General features: G+C 37.7%; 1 protein-coding gene across 1 annotated transcript; it reads right to left on the reverse strand.

Moving 5' to 3' along the window:
• Positions 1 to 6,576: 6,576 nt before the first annotated feature.
• On the reverse strand, positions 6,577 to 7,763 carry LOC104210991 (uncharacterized). The gene has a single exon (XM_009759976.2). The coding sequence runs from the start codon at positions 7,659 to 7,661 to the stop codon at positions 6,711 to 6,713; it is 951 nt and encodes a 316-aa protein (XP_009758278.1). The 5' UTR covers positions 7,662 to 7,763; the 3' UTR covers positions 6,577 to 6,710.
• Between the last annotated feature and the right edge of the window lie 13,986 nt (positions 7,764 to 21,749).

Below are 21,749 nucleotides of genomic sequence, written 5' to 3' on the forward strand. Positions count from 1 at the left end.
AACCACATTTGCAGAAGAATGTCACAACCTTCAAAGAATTGAGCCCTGGACTTACACAATGCTAATGCTCGATAAATGTCTGCCATCACTAACAGAGCAAGTGTATGATCTTTTTTAGTAGTGAGAATTTTTGCAATTTTGGTCATACGGATATCTATTATCCCTTCTGCATTCGAAAAGACCATAATTCCCAAAAATGCCACTATGAAAGCGAACCGACAATGAATTTGCCAGACACTTTTATCTTGTTTGTTGTTTAATCCCTTTTCGTGCATTCAAACCCAGTTGAATGCCCAAACCTGAAGTACAAGAAGTAGAAAGAACAATATCCTCTGTTTACATGAGCTTTCTTCATTATCTTACTTATATTCAGGAGATCAAAGAATTTGTGCGCAGAGGGAGCCCTTGGTAATATAAGTTGTTGTTTCCTCAAGTCCCAGCCAAAGTCAATATATCCGGCTATTTCCTCCAGAGTAGGGGTGAGTTCAAAATTCGAGAAACGGAAAACGTTGTGGACAGGATCCCAAAAAGTTACCAAATCCTTGATTAGATCCTCCCGGGGTTTGATTTCCATAATGACTATAAGGGCACCCAACTGCTCTTTTACCAAATCTTGACCATCTTTATCTAAATCATCCACCATATACGAAGCTGCAGTTGAGCCTGTTCTATGACCAATTGTAACGGGTTCTAGATAGTATTCATTTGTACCTGTGGATGGTTAAGGTTACGGTTGACTCCGGTGGACTCTTTTGTGAAACAAGTTTTCAATTTCTAAAAAGAAAAAATCAACGAAAAATGACCCCCCTATGCAATTTTAGCAAAAGTGGTCGTTTTTGTAAACGTGGCCCCTTCACAATTCCAAATAAATTTTGAGGCCGGGGGAAAGTAATTTATGGAAAAAGGACACCTTATTGACAGACTTTTCCGTTCTTCATGCAAATGGCCCTTCGACAATTGAAAGATAATCTAAGGCTATCCCGGCAAGAACGACTTAAGACATAACCGAAGCTGGGTTGGCTTGTTCTTTTGACCAAAGCCCTAAACTACATTTTATTTGATTATTTTTTGCAAAAAAAATGAGGCCGAACCTTATGTAAGTTGCCTACGTATCCCACATCCGGTGAGAATCAGACCTGCGTAGTTCGATCAATTTTGACATAATTGGGAAAAAACATGATATTGACTCACTTTCATTTTTTTTGAAATACATTTTCCTTTCTTCTTCTTTTTTTTTCAAAAATTTTGGCAGAGTTTCGAGGCATTTTCAAATACCGGGATTTTCAAAATCGGGTGAATTCTCTATCCTACCTTACTCTTAGTTTTTCTCTTGATTTTCTTTTTCTAGCCGGTCAACATGCAAGCCGAAACAAATAAATGTTCACATAGAACGTAGGATGCATCAGGATGGTCTGTTGTTTTGGGTACACCTATCCTAGACGGACTCAACTCATGTGTTGAGTCCCCAAGGTCAAATGTACGTGATGCAAATAAACGTTCCTACTAGGGATCCGGCATGAGGTTACGTTATTCTAAGTTTAAACTTGGGGTTGTGTTCTAAACCTGGCTTACCCGAGCGAACAACTCGAGCCAAAGTGGGGGCAACGTACCGGGAGCACGAAAGTCTACCCGGCCTTGTTGCTGGCCCAGTCTCGTACACTTTGGTATAACTTCTAATAGAAAAAGTGGTCCACGCGAACGTGTGCACCGTCTTTTAGAAGACTCAGAAGGGAGGCGTAGGGAGACAGTTTAATACAATTCAAGTAATATCAAAGCGGTAAACAAGCGGCAATTAGCACATTAGGTACACAAAATACAGTAATATCAACAATAAATAAAACCAAATAAAAATCACATTAACAAGCTCGAATTGTTGAACCCTGAACCAGAAGTTCTGAGTTCTTAGATCCCCAGCAGAGTCACCAGAGCTGTCACACCTCCTTTTTACCGCCCGAGGGGGTATATAAGGGAGTTTTTTCAATTAAAGTGACATTATTTGAAATGAGATTATTTATTTAATTTTTTCAGAGTCGCCACTTGGAATAATTTATTTTTGGTGTCCCAAGTTACCGGTTTATTTTTAAATCCCAAATCGAGGAAATTTTCGAATTTATTTAAAAGTTTGCGAACCAAAAATTCTAGATAAGAAATTTTGTTAACCTAGGAGAAGGTGTTAGGCATTCCCGGGTTCCGTGGTTCTAGCACGGTCGTTTGGCAATTTGTACTTGGCCTAAATTGTTTAACTACTTATTTTAGGACCTATGTGCATTGATCCCTTTAACCTTTTAGTTGCTTGATTATTTGTAATTTTGAAAATATTTTAAAACGAGACACATGTACGTGTACCCATTTCGTTTGGCACATCAAGAATCATGTCACGCGTACGTGTCCACAATTAATCACGCTTTATTAATATTACGAAAGTTTGGTCGAAGTTGTGCGAACGCATACCTCGATTTATTTTTAGAAGAAAATCATAATTATGTTACGCGAACGTATACATAATCACGATAATAGACTAAGTCGTGCCTGAAGCAAGCTACGAATGTTCAAGATTGTTTAATATCTAAGTTATAATATTAATTCTCACTCTGTTGAATCGGGCGAGAAAGTCTCTAAGCCCTTCGCCAGGTGACTGTCTGATGTCGAATATGCCATTCACCCTGGCTTTCGCTTTCTTGGCCCCTGCATGGGCAGTGACAAACTTGTTGGCTATTTCTTCAAATATCGGTACAGATCGTGCGGGCAGTTGTGAGTACCATGTTAATTCTCCCTTAGTTAGTATTTCACCAAACCTTTTCAGCAATATAGATGGCACCTGCTCTTTAGCAGGGTCGTTGCCTTTCACTGCAGTGGCATAGTTGATGATGTGATCCTCAGGGTTCGTTGTACCTTCGTATATCTTCAGGTACAGTGGCATCTTTAATGTTTTGGGTATAGCATGTGATGCGGCCTCGTCGCTATACGGTTGTTCCACAAACAGGCCGGCGTCCCGTTTTGGTAGGAGTTTTGGGGCACCCGGTATCTTATCTACCCTTTCTTGATGCTCTCTCATTTGGTCGCGGAGTGCTTTATTCTCGTTCTCCATCTCCTCCATTTTTCTAAGGATGGAAGCATCGTTACCTGCATCATTAACAGAGGGAGTGATTCCTGTCGAGGGAGGCTGGGTGTGTTGCTCATTGGTTGTTGTGGCGATGTCAACTCGCACCCCCTCTCTACTCACCCTCAGAGTGGGTTTGTCGAGTATATTGTTCAGTGTATTCGTTAGCCATGCTTCCAGTAGGTTTTTTTACCGCTGGTGGTGCTTCTTCATAGTGTACGTAGAGGCTCTCTTTCCATAAGAAGCGATAACGCTACCATGAGGGGGGGATGAATCACTTCGCCTAGGTGAGGCGCTTGGTGTCACGTTCTCCTCGTCCTCTCTGTGAGTTTCATTGATGGTGTTTAGGAGATTAGTAGTAAGGTCTGCCACTACTTTTAGTCTTTCTTCTCCATTTCCTACCATGTTAGATTACACAAGTAGGGGAAAGAAAGTCATGTATTTTGCTATTGGTGTGTTTTTGTAGATATAGAAAGACTACGATTTTGACTAGAAAGTCCCCACAGACGACGCCAAATTATTTTACCAAAATGTATATCACTCTTTGTTAAACTAATTAAAAGATAACTGAAGTGAAAGGTGAATCCTGGTCAAGCATAATAATTCTTAGATATAGCTAAGCGTTTGAATGATATCGTCTATTTAATGACCGGAATCGGTTATTAAATTATTAAATTCACACTTTGGAGAATAAATGAAGAATAAATGATGAGCAATAAATATGGAAAGTGGCAATAAATGTAAATAGGGAGAACAAAATTTACCCAAATATCGAATGATGTGGAAGATTCTTCCTCCTAACAACGAAATATGGCAGTGAGTAAGAAAATGAACAATGTTTTCTTGGATCGTGTGAGTGGAAAGAAAGAATAATCGATAAAATCAATCACTATGAAAAGGTATATTTTGTTTTTTCTCTCAAGAGTCAACTTCTTACAATAGTTTTTCTCGGAATCAATCTCACGTCCCTTTTTTCCTCTCTCTCCTTTTCTATTTATATGAGATGTTCTCTAAAAACCCTAAAAAGTACAACAAAGGGAATATTCAAGAGAATATTCCTATCACTAGTCCTGAGACCACACTAGATGTTGTTCCTACTCTTCGCTACTCGACCTCGGCTTCAACGGCTTGCTCAACAATTGCTCGTTGTTGGGCTTCAGTCGACCTCGGCTTAGTCACCCAAATCGAAACACAGTCCTCACTTCACGACCTTACCACGCCTGATTTCCTAAGCCGGATTTTGACCCATACAGGTTTAACTAAAGATTTCATACTTTTTGGTCACACATTGTGTTGCTTATTTTACCGCGGACAAAACTCAAAATCTAAAAAGTGAATTAGATTAAATCTTGTTTTGGAGGTTATTAAATAAAGCCTTAAAATATTTGCATGACTTAGTTTTGAAATTTTGACATAATGTTGTATGTAAAAGTATTAAACATAGGAACTTAATTCAAAATTAGATTTGACAAAACGTTTCACCATTTTCCAAAAGAACATAGGCCGCTAATTTACAGAACACGAGAGCAATTCATTCGGTACCCATTAGGTTGTTTCAATTTTATTCCGCATGACACGCTTTTCCTTTTAATTTGTTTAATTCGTTTATGTCATAGTGTCTTACTAGGCAAGAATTTAAGAAATACCAAACAGTTTGTTGACAAAGTTGAATATGAATAACACATCAAAAATAGGTGAAATCTTATGTTTCTTGGTGCAGGAAGATTAGGGAGAGTTGTCTAATCGTTTGGACATAAAGTTGAAACTTAAAAAAAAAAGAGTTTTTGAAGTTGTGTTGAAAAATAATTTTTGGAAGTTGAAATTGTATTTGGACATAAATTTTACTTGAAAAAAAAAAGTGAAGTTTTGTGAGTGGAAGAAAAAATTTCACCAAAAAACTTTCTCAAACTAATTTAGGAACTTGAAGATTGTTCTTCAAAAAATTGATCAAGTTTCATAAACAAATAATGTTTTTAAATTTTTTTGTGAAAAAAAGTACCAAAATCTATGTTCAAACGGAAGCTTAGTTTGATTCAAATTTGATACTGTCCAAACGTGTCAACCCAACCCAATTGAATAAGGAAGCTCTTACTTGGGCGGGACAACACAAGTTAGCCCACAAGGAATGCACGTAAAAATAGCACGAGCTAGTCAGTTTTCGGACTGATAATTAAAAAATAGCCACCATTTGCAAAGTCATTAAAAAATAGCCATTATTTTGCTGCAACGCTGAAAGTTTCAGCATAATATACTGGAGATTGGAGCACCTGTATATGAACTTCCAGTATAATATGTTGGACCAGTATATTATACTGAAACTCCAGTGTATTATACTGGAAGTGTAGTATATTATACTGGAACCAGAATATTATACTGGAACTCTAGTATATTATGCTGAAATATTTTCCGGATTTTGAATAGTGTTTTCGTTTAGATTTATCTTTACATGAAAAATGATAAAAATTTAATTACTTTTGAAACTGTGGCTATTTTTCAATTACCACTTGTAAATCTAGCTATTTTTGAATTTCACCCGAAATGCACGGAATCGTGACAATTCGCTAGTTGCTACTGAGAATTATAACAGGATAATACCTTGAACAAAAATAGATCTATAATATAATCGAATTGTGATATTAAATATGATCATAAGAGGGGGAACAAGTGCCAATCATTATGGGAACTAGAGAGAAACCAAATGCCATTAGTTAGCGATAGGAGTGTTTAATCTATCAACGTTAGATAAGTATGGAGTAATAAAAATAGCCACCTGATTATATGAGTTTAGGTCTCGATGGTTGACATACGGAAAACAAAACTTTAGATATAATATGAAGTTTAACAATATCACTTTTATTTTCTACACAAATAACTATTCATAGTTTAATGTATCTTTGTTATTGGCATCAAATATTTGACTATGAGTACATTTTATTGACAAGTCTATAGTTCAGATATGATTATTACCTTTTGAAGTTAAAGCTCCAAATATGACAAGAGTCTAATGTCAAATGTCAGATGTTCCAACTAAAGAAATTGTTCAATTTGATTTTAATGATCATCTTGCTTATGCAAAATTTCGAAGAATAGGTACAAAGCCAATCAACTTTAAAAAAGTCTTTACGCAACTCAATTCCTATCCACAAAATGGACAACGAAAAATGAATATTGAAGTAAAGTGGCTTTTTCTAGTCAAATCCCTTTCAATCAAAAATCTCATGAACTAACTTTAAAGTTACAACTTTTGAAAAAATCACATGCCTTCACTTTATGCAAAGTCCAACTACACATTGTAACAGCTAAAAGATAAGAAAAAAGAGAAGAAAAAAAAAGTTTTACGCAATTTCAGATGAATAAGATCATTCAAAGGTTTTAATTGGAGATTGGATTGCATATGTTGATCAATTGAACAAGAAAAGAGAGAAAATTTGAGCTCACACATTCAAAGTAAAATAAAATATTAAGGGCTTTGGTCATTTAACACATCAACAAATCATTGTATTAAGGGCTTAATACACGCTTAACGACGTAAAACCACACTAAACTCTTTTTAGTCTTTTTCCCAAAATAGGAAACCCCAAAAAATGCCTCTTTAGTATCGTTAAATTAGTTAATTACAAAATAACCCTACCGGCAAATTCGCCGGAGTAAGATCAATTTCGATCAAATTCTCTTCCTCAACTTCGCTATTTCTCCTGCAAAAATCCAATTCAATCTCTATCAACTCTTCTCTATCTTCCTCCTCGTCCCACCGGAAATACAAATTCTCCCGCGAGTCCCAGTTTCCGATGACCGGCGAATCCCCGTCAGACGAACTATCCGTATCCGTTTCCGGGTAATATAGTGACAACGACGCGTACCTCTGAATAACCCTTAACTCTTCCTCTCTCTTCTCCTCTGTACATTCCTCTTCTTCTCCTTCGTACGCTTCGTATATAACCTCCAATGGCGCCCTCACATTCCACTCCACAAAGCTGTCACCGCAAAACGGTCTCGGTTCCGGGTCATACACCGAATCCTTTCCACAAACGGCGTCCATAGAGGATTCGACGAAGCAGTCGGAATCCCGGTCGGGTTTAGGCTCCGGGTCAAACACCGAATCCTTTTCACAGTTGGAGCCTACATTTGATTCGACGAAGCAGTTGTCATGAAACCGTATTGGGTCCGGATCCCGGTTGGGTTTAGGTTCCGGGTCAAACACACAATCCTTTTCACAGCTGGTGCAATCATCATGGTAAGCAAAATCACGCGAAACTTGTAATGATGGGTCCTTGGATTCGGGTTTTTTAGCTCTTTGAGCTGCACCGAGTTTGAGAAGGGAAAGTAATAAAAGTGAAGTGGAGATGAGGACTGGAGAAAAAGCAGTGGTGGTGGGGAAGTAGAGGAGAATGAGAGCGTAGAGAGTGACAATGGTGGACATTAGAGAATGGGATGCCATAGGGTTGTGTAGTGGTTGTTCAGTGGGAATGGCATTTATTTTGGTTGAATTTTCTTCCATGGAAAGTGAGATATTGAATATGGAGGGAGGATTTAATTGTCTTGACTTTTTCTTTTCCTCCATTTAAGAGGAAATCAACATAAGAAGAGAACAAGAAAGAGTGGAAGTTCCATTGGAGTGATTGAATGAGCGCTTATGTATGCAATGCTTATATATATGTGTTTCTATATACAGTCAAAGCCGGATTTAGAAGTTGAAGTCATTAATATATTTCAAATCAAAAAAACAAAAAGTGAGTGAGAAATACTATTCTATTGGACTATATTTTTGTAAGAAGAAGTGTTTATTTAGTTTTAATATATATTTTCTCCGGTCCATTTAAAATGTCATTTAAGAATTAAACGCATTCATTCAGATAATTATTTTATAGCTTTAATTGTAAGAATTGTTTGGCTAAATTATTCTTTATCCTTTTTCAAAATAATACAATAACTATTGGGAATTTTTAGATAATTTGTTCTGAGCAATGATAAATTGGGGAAAAAAGAAATTAATTGCTTCCTTAGTTCTCTAATGTGACACTAATTTTGAAATGGATTTGTGTGATTAATACAAATGAAGTGAAGGTAATATTTGAGTCCAAATTAAGAGTTCCCTTAGGTAGCACAAAGAAACATGTGGCTTGCCCGTAAGAACAGCCCAATACACAAAACATCTCGCATTCATATAAAGTTAAAAAAAAAATTGCATCTTACGAAGACGTAGTATAGGCAACCTACCCTAATATTAATAACTGATTTCATGGCTAAACTCGTAACCTACGGATCACACGAATACAACTTTATTATTGTTCCAAGACTCCCTCACGTGCCCTACACGTAAGTGATATATAAAAAGGAAAAAGGAGAAGTAAGCTTTGTGGGGAAGGGGTTAGTGGGATTGTGGGAGTGGGGATGGTTTGATTTTCAAGAAAAGGAGTGAAGAGTATGGGACTTTGTAAAGTGAAGTGCTGTCTGTGGGGCGTGGGGAAAAGAGTTAGGCATGGAATATCTAATTAGAGTTGGGTAGTACCTTTCATTGTCATGCAAATTGATTTGAGATGACAAGTATCGTTGTTGGGATAGAGATCACTTATTCAATGTTTCATCATGGTTTTGGAAAGTTCAATTGTTCTTTGTTACTATTAGTCTATTTCCAGCTACTATATTACTTTCCAAATGTGCAACCAATAAATTCCTGATACATCTCCCCTTCTATTTGTTCATCTCCAGAAAATATGGAAATTAGAGATGTTTCTTTCTTGCTTTCTACATTGCCAATGATAACTTTGTATAAGCATTCATATTTTAGGATGTAATTGAATTCATATGAGTGTGATCTAACGGCTAATGAGTAAATAAAAATGACGAGGGGAAACCACCATAATTTTTTTTTTAAAAAAAAGAGCTCATAACACGTTGGCTTATATTAAAATCCTTTAATATAACAGTAATACTAGGAAAAACACCTCTTCGTGTTCTTAATTATAAAATGATTTCGTCTAAAAGCCCATCAAGATTAGGATTTGGGATTAGTTTTCTTCCTAAAATGGCAATATATGATTATGGAAAAGCCATGGAAGGAATGATTTGATTATGCGTGATAATTCAATTCTTAAAAAGTCATTGTCAAATGTCACGTACAAAACTATTTGTACATGTTAAATCATTTCTCTCATCGTGTAATAATGCATGTAACATTTGGGAATTAGGTGTAAATACACCATAATAGCCCGGCAAGTATTCTCAAGGGTCGACCTCTCCTAACGTTTAATAAGTTGTTATCATGACTATGATGATAACATCCCAGATTTTAGATAGAATCTCACATTGGCAAAACACAAGAGGGATGTTGGGTATATAAGTTAACAAGCCTTAGATTTTAGTGACGCGTTTTAGACCCAGAGCGGACAATATCACTAGCGGGTGTTACAGATGGTATCAGAGTTACTCTTGTGTCAACCTTGCCGATGGTGGGTCAGAGTTCAATTGAATTTAGGCAACTCCCGGTTAGGCAGAACAAATCTCAGTGTTGACTCTAGGCAAATCTCATGCAGTGGGGGCAAACCTCAGCGATGATGTTGAGTCCATAAGGAGGGGTGTATGTAACACCCCAAACTTTAGACAGAGTCCGACATCGGCAAAATATAAAAGCAGAGGCGGACCTACGTTGATGGTTGATGGGTCAAGGGGACCCGATTAGCCTTGACAAAACCCCTGTATATATATATATATCTTTGCATACAGCTGAGACCCCTTAAATATTTTTCGTGTGCACTTAGACAAAAATACATGAACTAGAGGGATGGTTTTGAGGGGGCGCTTAAGTTTCCAGCTTTGCCGGAAGTCGTGGGTTCAAAACCCATGTTCACCACTTTCTCTTGCTTCACTTTTTTACTTTTATCTTTTTTTGTCAATTATAGTTTAGTTTTAATATATGATAGTCAACTTACTTAATTTTATTATTTTTCAAATCTTTCCCTTAAAATTAAAAGCCTCAAATTGCAATTTATCGCGCTTCAGAAGTAGAAAAATGCTAATCCTAATTTAGTTTTAATATATGACAGTCAACTTACTTAATTTTATTCTTTTTCAAATCCTTTCCTTAAAATTAAAAGTCTCAAATTACAATTTATCGCTCTTCAGAAGTAGAAAAATGCAAATCCTAGTTTAGTTTTAATATATAATAGTCAACTTACTTAATTTTATTCCTTTACAAATCCCTCCCTTAAATTAAAAGCCTCAAATCCAATTTATTGTGCTTCAGAAGTAGAAAATTGCAAATCCTTCTTCCACAACTTTCTTCAACAATCACTTTGACAAAGTAACGGATATTCGTCAATTCTGACTCAGCAATGACAACTAATTAAGAGTTTGAGGTTTTTTCTTCAGTTTTTTAATTATTAGCACACCATTAATCTTGATTTGTTTAGTAAGTTTTTTTATATATAATTTTTGAAGTTTGAACACCCTTTTGATCATAGACCCTTTTTTTAATTGAGAAAAAGCTAGAAATTTTAAAGTTTGAAACAATCTTAAATCAAATATCTTCCCCTTCTGTAGCACCTATTTTGCGAAAAAATCTCTCTCTTTGTTCTATGATTTCTATTTCTTTAGAATTTCTTTTTATTTGTACTTGGATGATAAGTCATCATAATCATTGAGTTTTCAAAGAGTTGCCAGCCAAATTTTATCGCTAGTAATTAGCATATAATGGTGCCCCCGTCGTGCTCAAACTCTGGGTCCGCCTCTGCATAAGAGGATGTTGGGTATATAAGTTAACAAGACTTAGATCATAGTGACGCGTTTTAAAACTGTGCGATCTTAGGCCCAGAACGGATAATATCAGTAGTAGGCTGGGTTGTTACGGTTACTATCCCAAAGTAGACTATATATATCAACCAAAATCTTTCTATATAAACACATTTAGCAATTCAAATAATTAATTAGGTTCATATTATGTAAACTCATTTTTTTAATTAGTTATGCATTTTCTACATTCAATCATTTACGTTAAAGCTATTTTACTTATTGGTGTATTTGATATCTCGAATCCGTTACTAACTTAAGCATTATTCTGATTTTGGAGCCTCTGTCTTCTATTCTTGAAGAAGTTGCTATCCTACTGTAATAAATGGTCATCTTAATTTCTTTCACTTTAATTTGTCACATCAGAATTTCACTTCACATTGCTGTGATCTGGATAGTCAAAGTTGTCCTCCAATGTAGGAAGCTTAGTTATCAAGTTAGCAACTGCTAATGAAACCAACTTAAAGAGTGATTTAACACCATGTTTGGTTCGTACCATATTGTCGTTTCTCTTTAAGGAACATGGAATGTGACCAATTAATGCAATGATCCTATAACAATTAGGCTAGCTGTTAGCTAATCAAGCTCAAGCTTGTAAATATTTTTTTACCATTATAAGTAAATTGAAATAAAAATTAACGAGATCATAGGCATGATACCTTTGTTGAGGCTTGAATGTCTTTTGAAGTACTAGCTATTTACTTATCAAAGGCTGTAAAAACAGCCTGCTCTACATTCAGACAAACCACACTGGCCCAAAAGCGATCTTCTTCTAGTTGCAGGACAAAATTTGATAGCCAATTATTGTCTTTAAATAATTACCAGCCCAATAATGATCATACACTTTGATTTATGAAAAAAAAAACTAATTTAATTGTTTAAAATTTTTAGTTGCTTAAAAGAAAATAGAACTATATAAGAGATCAATACTTCAATATTGAAAATATATTTCAATATTTTAAGCCCTTTTTATCTTAATTAATAGTGAAGGTACTAGCTGCAGTTTAATTAAAACATACACGCACATACAAAATTCCTAAATAGGACATCTCACTACGTACCTCAGCCAACATCGCTCTAATAGTAGCAACAAGTAATTTAGACAGACTTATATGCTCCATTAGTTAAAGAATTTTTACATCATCAATATATTTTTATCGGTTATGATAGGTTATTTGCTAGTATGCATGTTTTTAGGTTTAAAAATTATTAAAGAATATTATAATACCAATTGATAAAAAGTTAAACTCGATGCAGATTAGAGCCCAATTAGTCAGACTTAAGCAAGCAAGTACACGCAAATCCCAACAATTTTATCACGACCTGAATTTTCCACCGTCGGACCGTGATGGCGTCTAACATTGTACTCGCTAGACAAGTCAACGTTACAGAATATTTCTCCTTTTTCCTTTATCTTTTAATAATTAAAACTTAACAAAAGTAAATCAGCGGAAATAAATACGAAAAATCACAATTTAAAAGATTATCTTTATGCTAATAACGAAACCGTAATAAATTCCATTCAGAAACTGGTGTCACAACTCACGAACTGTCTACGAATACTACAAGTAATGGTTTGAAAAAAAATATATACATTTGTTTCGGTGGAAAAGTAAAAACAGAATGCAGTAAAGATAGAAGGGGACGCCAGGGCCTGCGGACCCCTGCGTGACTACCTTGGGGTCTCCTGTGGACTGAAGGCAGCAACCTCGAACTCTGATCAGCCACTAGCTCCGAAATCTGCACAGAAAGTGCAGAGTGCAGTATCAGTACAACCGACCCCATGTACTCGTAAGTGCTGAGCCTAACCTCGACAAAGTAGTGACGAAGCTACGGTGGGGCATCACAACATATACAATCGACAACAGTTTATACCAAAACAAAAAAAATACGGAATGAAATATAACAGTGACTTGCATCAAAAGAATACGGAAACTAGTCGTTCTACCAGTACTAAGCTATAACCAATCCTTACGGAGTTTTGTCATCTCAGTAATGAACTTCAGCAGAAATGAATACTAAAACAATAACTGATGCGGCGTGCATCCCGATCCCACTATATAAACAATAACATTATCAATATTCACTCTTATTACTCTTTGTTGCGGCGTGCAACCCGATCCCACCATTCCACCCTTATTACTCCTCAACACATATCACCCTTATTCCTCTTGTTGCGGCGCGCAACGCGATCCCACCTGTCCACCCTTATTACTCCTTGTTGCGGCGTGCAACCCGATCCAACCAGACAATCACATTTTACCCTTATTTCTCATGTTGCGGCATGCAACCCGATCCCAACATATCAATACCAATCACAACATAAAAACAGGCGTTTCACAATTTAACTTATAACCTTTCACAACTTTTTTATCTTAAATCATAACAACAGGAAGTCTATGCCATAACGGAATCTCAACAATTAAAACTACTCAGCGAGACCAACCAAGCATATTATGAAGCTCCAACAATCAACTCCAAACAACAAGGAAATAAAATGAAGCTATAAAATAATTTGTACATCAATAGAAGAAATAACAGTTAGTATGAAGCAATTGGACATGGAAACAATTATGAGCAAGTAGCAATTAAGACAAGAAACAATATATTAGGAAACAGGGAAGGGAACAAGTTAAAAATGATAATTTGGTGGCGCATAGGTACTAGTCACCACACCTATACGCCACACACATGGAATTACACATAGCAAATAGGTCGGGGATCCCTAATCCCTCAAGTCAAGGTTAGACCAAACACTTACCTCAAGCCAACGGGTATTTCAAAGCTCAACCACCAATTTTTTACCTCTCGATTCCACCACCAATTCACTCGTATCTAGTCATAATCAACTTAATAACATCAATAAATGCTCAATAACTCAACTCCAATGCATAATCATAGGTTTCCTAACATTTCCCCCCAAAAAGTCAAAAACCCGACCTCAGGCGCGCTTGGTCCAAACTCGAAATTCGGACCAAAACCCGATTACCCATTCACCCCCCCCCCCGAGCCCGAATATACAATTGGTTTTGGAATCCAACCTCAAATTGAGGTCTAAATCCCCAATTTATAAAAATTCCTAATTCTACTCAAACCCCCAATTTTTTACCATAGAAATCTTAAATTTTTGGTTGGAAATTCATGAAATGTGATAGGAAAGTGAAAGAAAGTGGATTAGAATCACTTACCAAAGGTTTGGGGAAGATTTGGTCTTGGGAGATTCGCCTATAGGGTTTTAGGATTTGAGATATGTGAAAAATGGGTGAAAATCCCGTCCAAGTTTCATTTTGAACAGTTGTAGATGTGGCAATTGCGACTAGAGCTTTGCAATTGCGAAGCTCGCAAATGCGAGACAGGCGTCGCAAATGCGAACCTGCTGCATGCCTGCTACTGTCGCAATTGCGAACCTTTGGTCGCAATTGCGAAGGTTACTCCTCCCGGATGACTTAGCAAATGCGAAGGTTTGTTCGCAAATGCGAACATGCTGGCTCAGGGCTTCTTCGCAATTGCGATAAAACCCTCACAATTGCCAAGCCTGTGAAGCTCAATGCGAAGCCTGATATCGCAATTGCCTACAACAAATACGATATCAACAACAAATTTTTCTAAGTCCAAACTCACTCCATGGCCTATTTAAAACTCATCCGAGCCCTCGGAGCTCTAAACCAAACATGCACACAAGTCTTAAAACATCATATGAACTTGCTCGCGCGATTAAATCACCAAAATAACATCTACAACTATGAATTCAACACCAAAACTCATGAAATTTTTAAGATAGTTCAAAATTCCTAACTTTTCAACCAAAGGTCTGAATTACATCAAATCACCTCCATTTTTAACCAAGTTCCACAGATAATGTCTAAATATAGTAACGAACCTATACTGGGCTCCGGAACCAAAATACGAGCCTGATACCAACAAGATCAAACCTTATTAATTTTCCAAAAACCATTATATTTTCAGTTTAACAATTTTTTTCAAAAATTCATTTCTCGGGCTAGGGACCTTGTATTCAATTCCGGGCATGCGCCCAAGTCCCACGGGTCCAGGTTCGTTTATCCAAAATATTGACACAAGTCAACTAAAAGCATCTTTTTAAGCCAATTATTTTTATTTTTTCACACAAAAGATTTTTGGTATCGCGCCCGAACTGCGCATGCAAATCGAGGAAAGATAAAAGGAGATTTTCAAGGCCTCAGAACACAAAAACGAATTCTAAACAAAAGATGACCTTTTGGGTTATCACATTCTTCACCTATAAAACAACCGTTCGTCCTCGAACGGACATAGAAAAGTACCTGAGTCGGTGAAAAGATGGGGATATAGGCTCCGCATATCGGACTCGGACTCCCAAGTAGCTGCCTCAACAGGCTGACCTCTCCACTACACACGAATCGAAGGATAACTCTTTGATCTCAACTGACGAACCTGTCGGTCTAGCTCCTCCTCGTCGGTCAAATCCTTGTTCAACTGGATAGTGCCAAAGTCTAACACATGAGATGGATCGCCATGATACTTCCGAAGCATGGACACATGAAATACTAGATGCACTACTGATAAACTTGGTGGCAATGCAAGCTCATACGCCACCTCACCCACTCTCCGAAGTATCTCAAAAGGTCCGATGAACCTAGAGCTTAGCTTGCCTTCTTTCCAAAACTCATCACGCCCTTCATGGGTGACACCCGAAGCAACACTCGCTCTCCGACCATGAATGCCACATCACGAACCTTACGATCAGCATAACTCTTTTGCCTGGATTGAGCTGTACAAAGTCTATCCTGAATGATCTTAACCTTTTCTAAGGCATCCTGCACTAAGTCTGTACCCAGCAATCGAGCCTCCTCCGGCTCAAACCACCCAACTGGCGATCGACACCATCTACCATCTAATGCCTCGTAGGGAGCCATCTATATGCTCAACTGATAATTGTTGTTGTACGCAAACTCTGTTAACGACAAGAAATGATCCTAAGAACCTCCAAAGTCAATAATACATGCTCGGAGCATATCCTCCAAAATCTAAATAGTACGCTCGGACTGTCCGTCCGTCTGAGGATGAAATTCTATGCTCAACTCAACCTGTGTACCCAACTCGCATTGTACTTCCCTCAAAAAATGCGAGGTAAACTGTGTACCCCGATCAGAAATGATAGAGATGGGCACACCATGGAGACGAACAATCTTACGGATGTAAATCTCTGTCAACCTCTCCGAATTATAAGAAACTGCCACAATAATGAAATAGGCTGACTTAGTCAATCTATCCATAATAACTCATACTGCATCGAACTTCCTCTTAGTCCGTGGGAGTCCAACAATGAAATTCATAGTGATATGATCCCCCTTCCACTCAGGAATCTCAATCTGTTGAAGCAAACCACCAGGTCTCTGATGCTCGTACTTTACCTGCTGACAATTCAAACACCGAGCTACATATGCCACAATATCCTTCTTTATCCTCCTCCACTAATAATACTGCCGCAAGCCCTGATACATTTTAGCGGCGCCCGGGTGAATAGAATATCGGGAACTATGGGCCTCCTCTAGAATCAACTCACGAAGTCCATCCATATTAGGAACACAAACACGACCCTGTATCCTCAAAATCCTATCATCTCCAACTGTAACCTACTTGGCACCACCGTGTCGTACCGTGTCCCTAAGGACAAGCAAATGAGAGTCATCATACTACCGATCCCTTATACGCTCAAATAATGAAGACCAAGCGACTGTACAAGCTAGAATACGACTGGGGTTAGAAACATCCAACCTCACGAACTGATTGGCCAAACCCTGAACATCTAAAGCTAGGGTCTCTCACCAACCAAAATATACGCAAGACTGTCCATACTAGCTGACTTCCTACTCAAAGCATCAGTCACCACATTGGCCTTCTCGAGATTATACAAGATGGTGATATCATAGTATTTCAATAGATCCAACCACCTTCTCTACGTTAAATTTAGCTCCTTCTGCTTGAACAAATACTGCAAACTCTTATGATCCGTGAACACCTCACACGACATGCCATATAAATAATGCCTTCAAATCTTCAGTGCGTGGACAATGGTTGTTAGCTCCAAGCCATGAACTGGAAAATTCTTATCATGAATATTCAACTATCGCGAAACATATGCAATAACCTTGCCATTCTGCATCAACATCATACCAAGTCCAATACGAGATGCGTCACAATATATTGTATATTGCACTGAACCTGTGGGCAATACCAACACCGACGTCATAGTCAAAGCTGTCTTGAGCTTCTGAAGGCTCACCTCACACTCGCCTGACCACCTGAACTGCGCACCCTTCTGGGTCAACCTGGTCATCGGGGCTGCTATAGATGAAAATCCCTCCATAAACCGATGGTAATAACCTGCCAAACCTAAAAAACTTCGGATCTCTGAAGCTGATGTGGGTCTAGGCTAGTCCTTGAATGCCTCAATCTTTTTAAGATCCACCTGAATACCCTCGGCTGATACAATGTGACCCAAGAATGCAACTGAACTCAACCAAAACTCATATTTCGAAAACTTAGCATATATTTGACTATCTCTCAGAGTCTAGAGAACGACTCAAAAATGCTGCTCATGCTCCTCTCGGCTGCGAGAGTAGATCAAGATATCATCAATGAAAATAATCATAAAGGAATCCAGATAAGGCCTGAACACTCGGTTCATCAAATCAATAAAAGTTGTTGGGGCATTTGTCAACCCAAATGACATTACTAGGAACTTATAATGCCCATATCGAGTCTGAAAAGTTATCTTAGGGACATCGTATGCCCTAATCCTCAACTAATGGTAGCCAGATCTCAAACCAATCTTCAAAAACAATTTGGCACCCTGAAAATGATCAAACAAATCATCAATCCTCGGCAATGGATAATTGTTCTTGATGGTGACTTTGTTCAACTGCCGATAGTCTATGCACATTCTCATCGATCCATCCTTCTTCTTAACAAACAACACTGGCGCACCCCAAGGCGAGATACTGGGCCTAATAAAGCCCTTATAAAGCAGATCTTGCAACTACTCCTTTAGTTCTTTCAACTCTGGCAGGGCCATACGGTACAGAAGAATAGAAATGTGTTGAGTGCACGGAGCCAAATCGATGCAAAAGTCAATATCCCTTTCGAGTGGCATCTTTGGCAGGTATGCAGGAAACACCTCGGGAAACTCCCGATTAACTGGCACAGAATTCATAGAAGGAACCTCAGCACTGGAATCACGAACATAAGCCAAATAAGCCAAACACCCCTTCTCGACCATACGCCGAGCCTTCATATAAAAGATAACCCTGCTGGTAGAATGACCATGAGTCCCCCCTCCACTCCAATCGAGGCAACCCCGGCAAATCTAAGGTCACGTTCTTGGCGTGACAATCCAATATAACATGATAAGGTGACAGCCAATCTATCCCCAAAATGACATCGAAATCCACCATATCGAGAAGCAGGAGATCTACACTAGTCTCAAGACCTCTAATAACAACCATACATGAATGATAGACACAATCTACAACAATAGAATCCCCTACCGGTGTGGACACATACACGAGAGCACTTAAAGAATCACGAGGCACAACCAAATATAAAGCAAAATAAGAAGACACATAGGAGTATGTAGACCCTGGATCAAATAGAACTGAAGTATATCTACTACAAACCGAAACAGTGCCTATGATAATAGCATCGTAGGACTCAGCCTTAGGTCTGGATGGTAAAGCATAACATCGGGACTGGGGCGTTGTAAAGCCCCGGAAAGTTTTGATAAGTAATTTAAAACTTCATGGTGCCAAGGTAGGATAATTATTTTATTTTGTTTGAAAACAAGGATGAATTATATGATAGATATCAATTGGATATGATAATAAGTGTATAAGTCATATTATAAGTGATTTGAGGTCTAAAGAGAGGCCTAAGTCTAAGCCAAGTAGGAAATTACATGATAGACTAAAAATTCCAAATGAGTACGCACAAGACCTAACTTTGGACGAGTATATATACATGTATATAAGGAGTTATGATGTATAATCTATCAAATTAAAGCACATTGAGTCTAGTTTCCAACGCATCAAACCGTTCGTCATTTGGAGGTGTATACAAAAAGTTATGACCGTGTTTGTGTCCCTTCCATTGCCAGCATCTTGGGTAGCGCCGGGTGCTAGCTGTGGCACCGGGAATTTTTGATATACTGGAATCAGCGCCACCTGTGGCGCCCGAAACATTATATACTCATTTCGGGGTTTATTTTTACACATTCATCTTCGACGAACTTTGGGGTCTTCCTTCACCCTCTCAATACCTTCAACTCCCCCCCCATCTTCAAGGTAAGCAATCTCCATTAACTTCGTGTGAAATTCCATCATTCCTACACTAGTATTGATGAAATCTACTCATAAAAAACATAGATCTTCAAGAAATTCCTTCAAGAACTCAAAGGATGGTTTTGCAAGATTTCATCCAAAAGGTAAATCCTACACCTTTAGACTTACATATATGGATATATTATGGGAATATGAGTATGAATTAAGTATTGGAACTCTTGGTGTGGTGATTGGAAGCCATAAGTTCCTAATATAAATACATAATTATTGTAGAGATTGAAATGTGATTATTTGATAGGATTTGTTGGTTGGGTGTGAATGGATGGTCATACATATGTTGTTGGAAGTTATAAATTGGTTAGAAATGATAGTGGAATAAATTATTGGTTAATGGTGATAGTTGGATGAACTAATACTATGGTTATGAGATGTAAAGATCTATACCCACAAGGTGTTTGATAATATGCCTAAATGGCTTAAGTTATGGAATTTCTTACTAATATTGGTCCCATTGAATGTTGTATTGTAGATTGAAGTTACTTAAGTGTATTGGATCATTGTAGTATCATTAAGGGGCGAATTTGAGGTATGTATGGCTAAAAACCCTCTTCTTAGAAATTGAACCCCCTTGGTATCCATGCAAATGTTGTAAGTTCCAAAAATTGATCGATGTGGTGGTTGATACCTCAAATGAATTTGTGTTGCAAGAATATATTTGCAAGGTGCGTTTCAATGTTTCCATTATGTTATTTTGTCAATTGAGATTGTGTGAAGAATGTGGAATATGGGTTTAAATGCCTAGACTTCAAGTCGAGTTTAAATTGATATTGTTATGCCGAAATGTGTGAAATCCTCTTTATGCTTACGGCTTATAATTGCTTTCGTATGTGCCTATTATTTTGAATTGAAAGGTTTAATGTTGAAGGTGGAAATGATGTGAAATGTTGGGAAAGAAAACTTGAGTTATGAAATGTGGCCTAGTGTCAAGCATGATGAAATAATTGTCACCCCAAGTGTCGATGAACTGATATATATGAAATAAACATAAAATAAGATGATTGATGGAAATGGAAAAATATCTTGGTAAGACGGCCTAGCCGATCGGGCCGTGATCGGACGCCATGCCGCACACATGGTGGTACTGTGATGATATTGAAACCGAAAGGTGAGAATGAAATTGTGAATGAGATACATGTCTTAAATGAGACAACCTAGCCGACCGGGTCGTGATCGGACTCCGCGAAATGAAAGCGGTGGTATTATGGATAATGATGTAACAGTATTAAATGTTCCAACCTAAAGCTATGGAAATTATTTGAAAGTTATATGATTTCTTTAATTGATGATGTGTTGTTGTTTAAGGCTTTTGTTGATCTTTATGATTACTATATTCTTAGGTTGTTGTTCTTTCTAATGAGATAGTGTTTAGTTATACATACTAGTACTATTCCATAGTACTGACGTGCCTTTTACCAGGGGCGCTACATCTTTGAAATGGATATAGGTGGTTCCGTAGTAGACAGTGTTGATCGTAGATAACGGTGCATCCTCTCTTCAGCTGATTTGGTGAGCCCCATTTTATTTCGGGGTCCTGTATCATTCGTTTATCATGTACGTTGTATTTTGAGGTATAATCGGAGCCTTGTTGCCGGTATTTCCATATTAATCTTCAGTTTTACTTAGAGGCTCCGTAGACAGATTGTGGGTGGTGTTTGATGTTGGGGATTTAAGTAGAAATGTTGGTATTTGGAAATCAAGTGTTTTTAAAGAAACTATAGACTTGTAAAATTTTGGATATTATGGTTGAAACTGCTAATGGAACCAAAGTGAAAGTTGTTAATGAAATATTTTCAGAGAGTGATTAATGGAGTACATCTCCTTTTTGTTCAAGGATGAATTTGGGTAGAATGAAATCTAACAGGCTTGTTCAGTCGGGTTTTCTCGATTGAGCGCCAGTCGCTCTCCTCGGTCTTGGGGCGTGACAAACTTGGTATCAGAGCCTAAGGTTTTAAAGTGTCCTAGGATGTCTCGGAGCCGTGTCTAGTAGAGTCCTTCTTATCGGTGTGTTGTCGACCACATCTATAAGTTGGAGGCTACATGGGCATTTAGGAATGTTACCCTTCTTCAACACTCCATATCGTGCAATAAAGCTTGACTATAAGATTGTCTTCTAACTTGTGCGTTGAGATTCGAGATAAGTTTAAACGCTCTTTCGTGTATTTCAAGTAATGTTGTCATATGGCATGACCAATGGGCAAAGGCCTGAATATTAAGGAGATGGCACATGCATCATGTTGAACGAATGGTACGAACATATGAGATACGTACATAGTACCAGAAGCATATTTTATTCGAGAAAAGTGTTAAAAATAATTACCGCCTCCAAAAAAATATTGAATTGATAAGTGATATGTAAGTTTGAATAGCACATGTGGGTAGTGTGAGAGGTATGTAAATGATCCTAAGGTGTAAAAAAAATTGTTGTATAAGCAAGTGATATATGTAAGGCATGACTAGGAGAGTAATTA

The sequence above is a fragment of the Nicotiana sylvestris genome, chromosome 2 (genome assembly GCF_000393655.2).
Source record: "Nicotiana sylvestris chromosome 2, ASM39365v2, whole genome shotgun sequence".
Classification (NCBI taxonomy): domain Eukaryota; kingdom Viridiplantae; phylum Streptophyta; class Magnoliopsida; order Solanales; family Solanaceae; genus Nicotiana; species Nicotiana sylvestris.

Excerpts from the sequence above, each read along its gene's own strand:
- LOC104210991 (XM_009759976.2), bottom strand. The coding sequence starts at position 7,661 with ATGGAGGAAAAGAAAAAGTCAAGACAATTAAATCCTCCCTCCATATTC.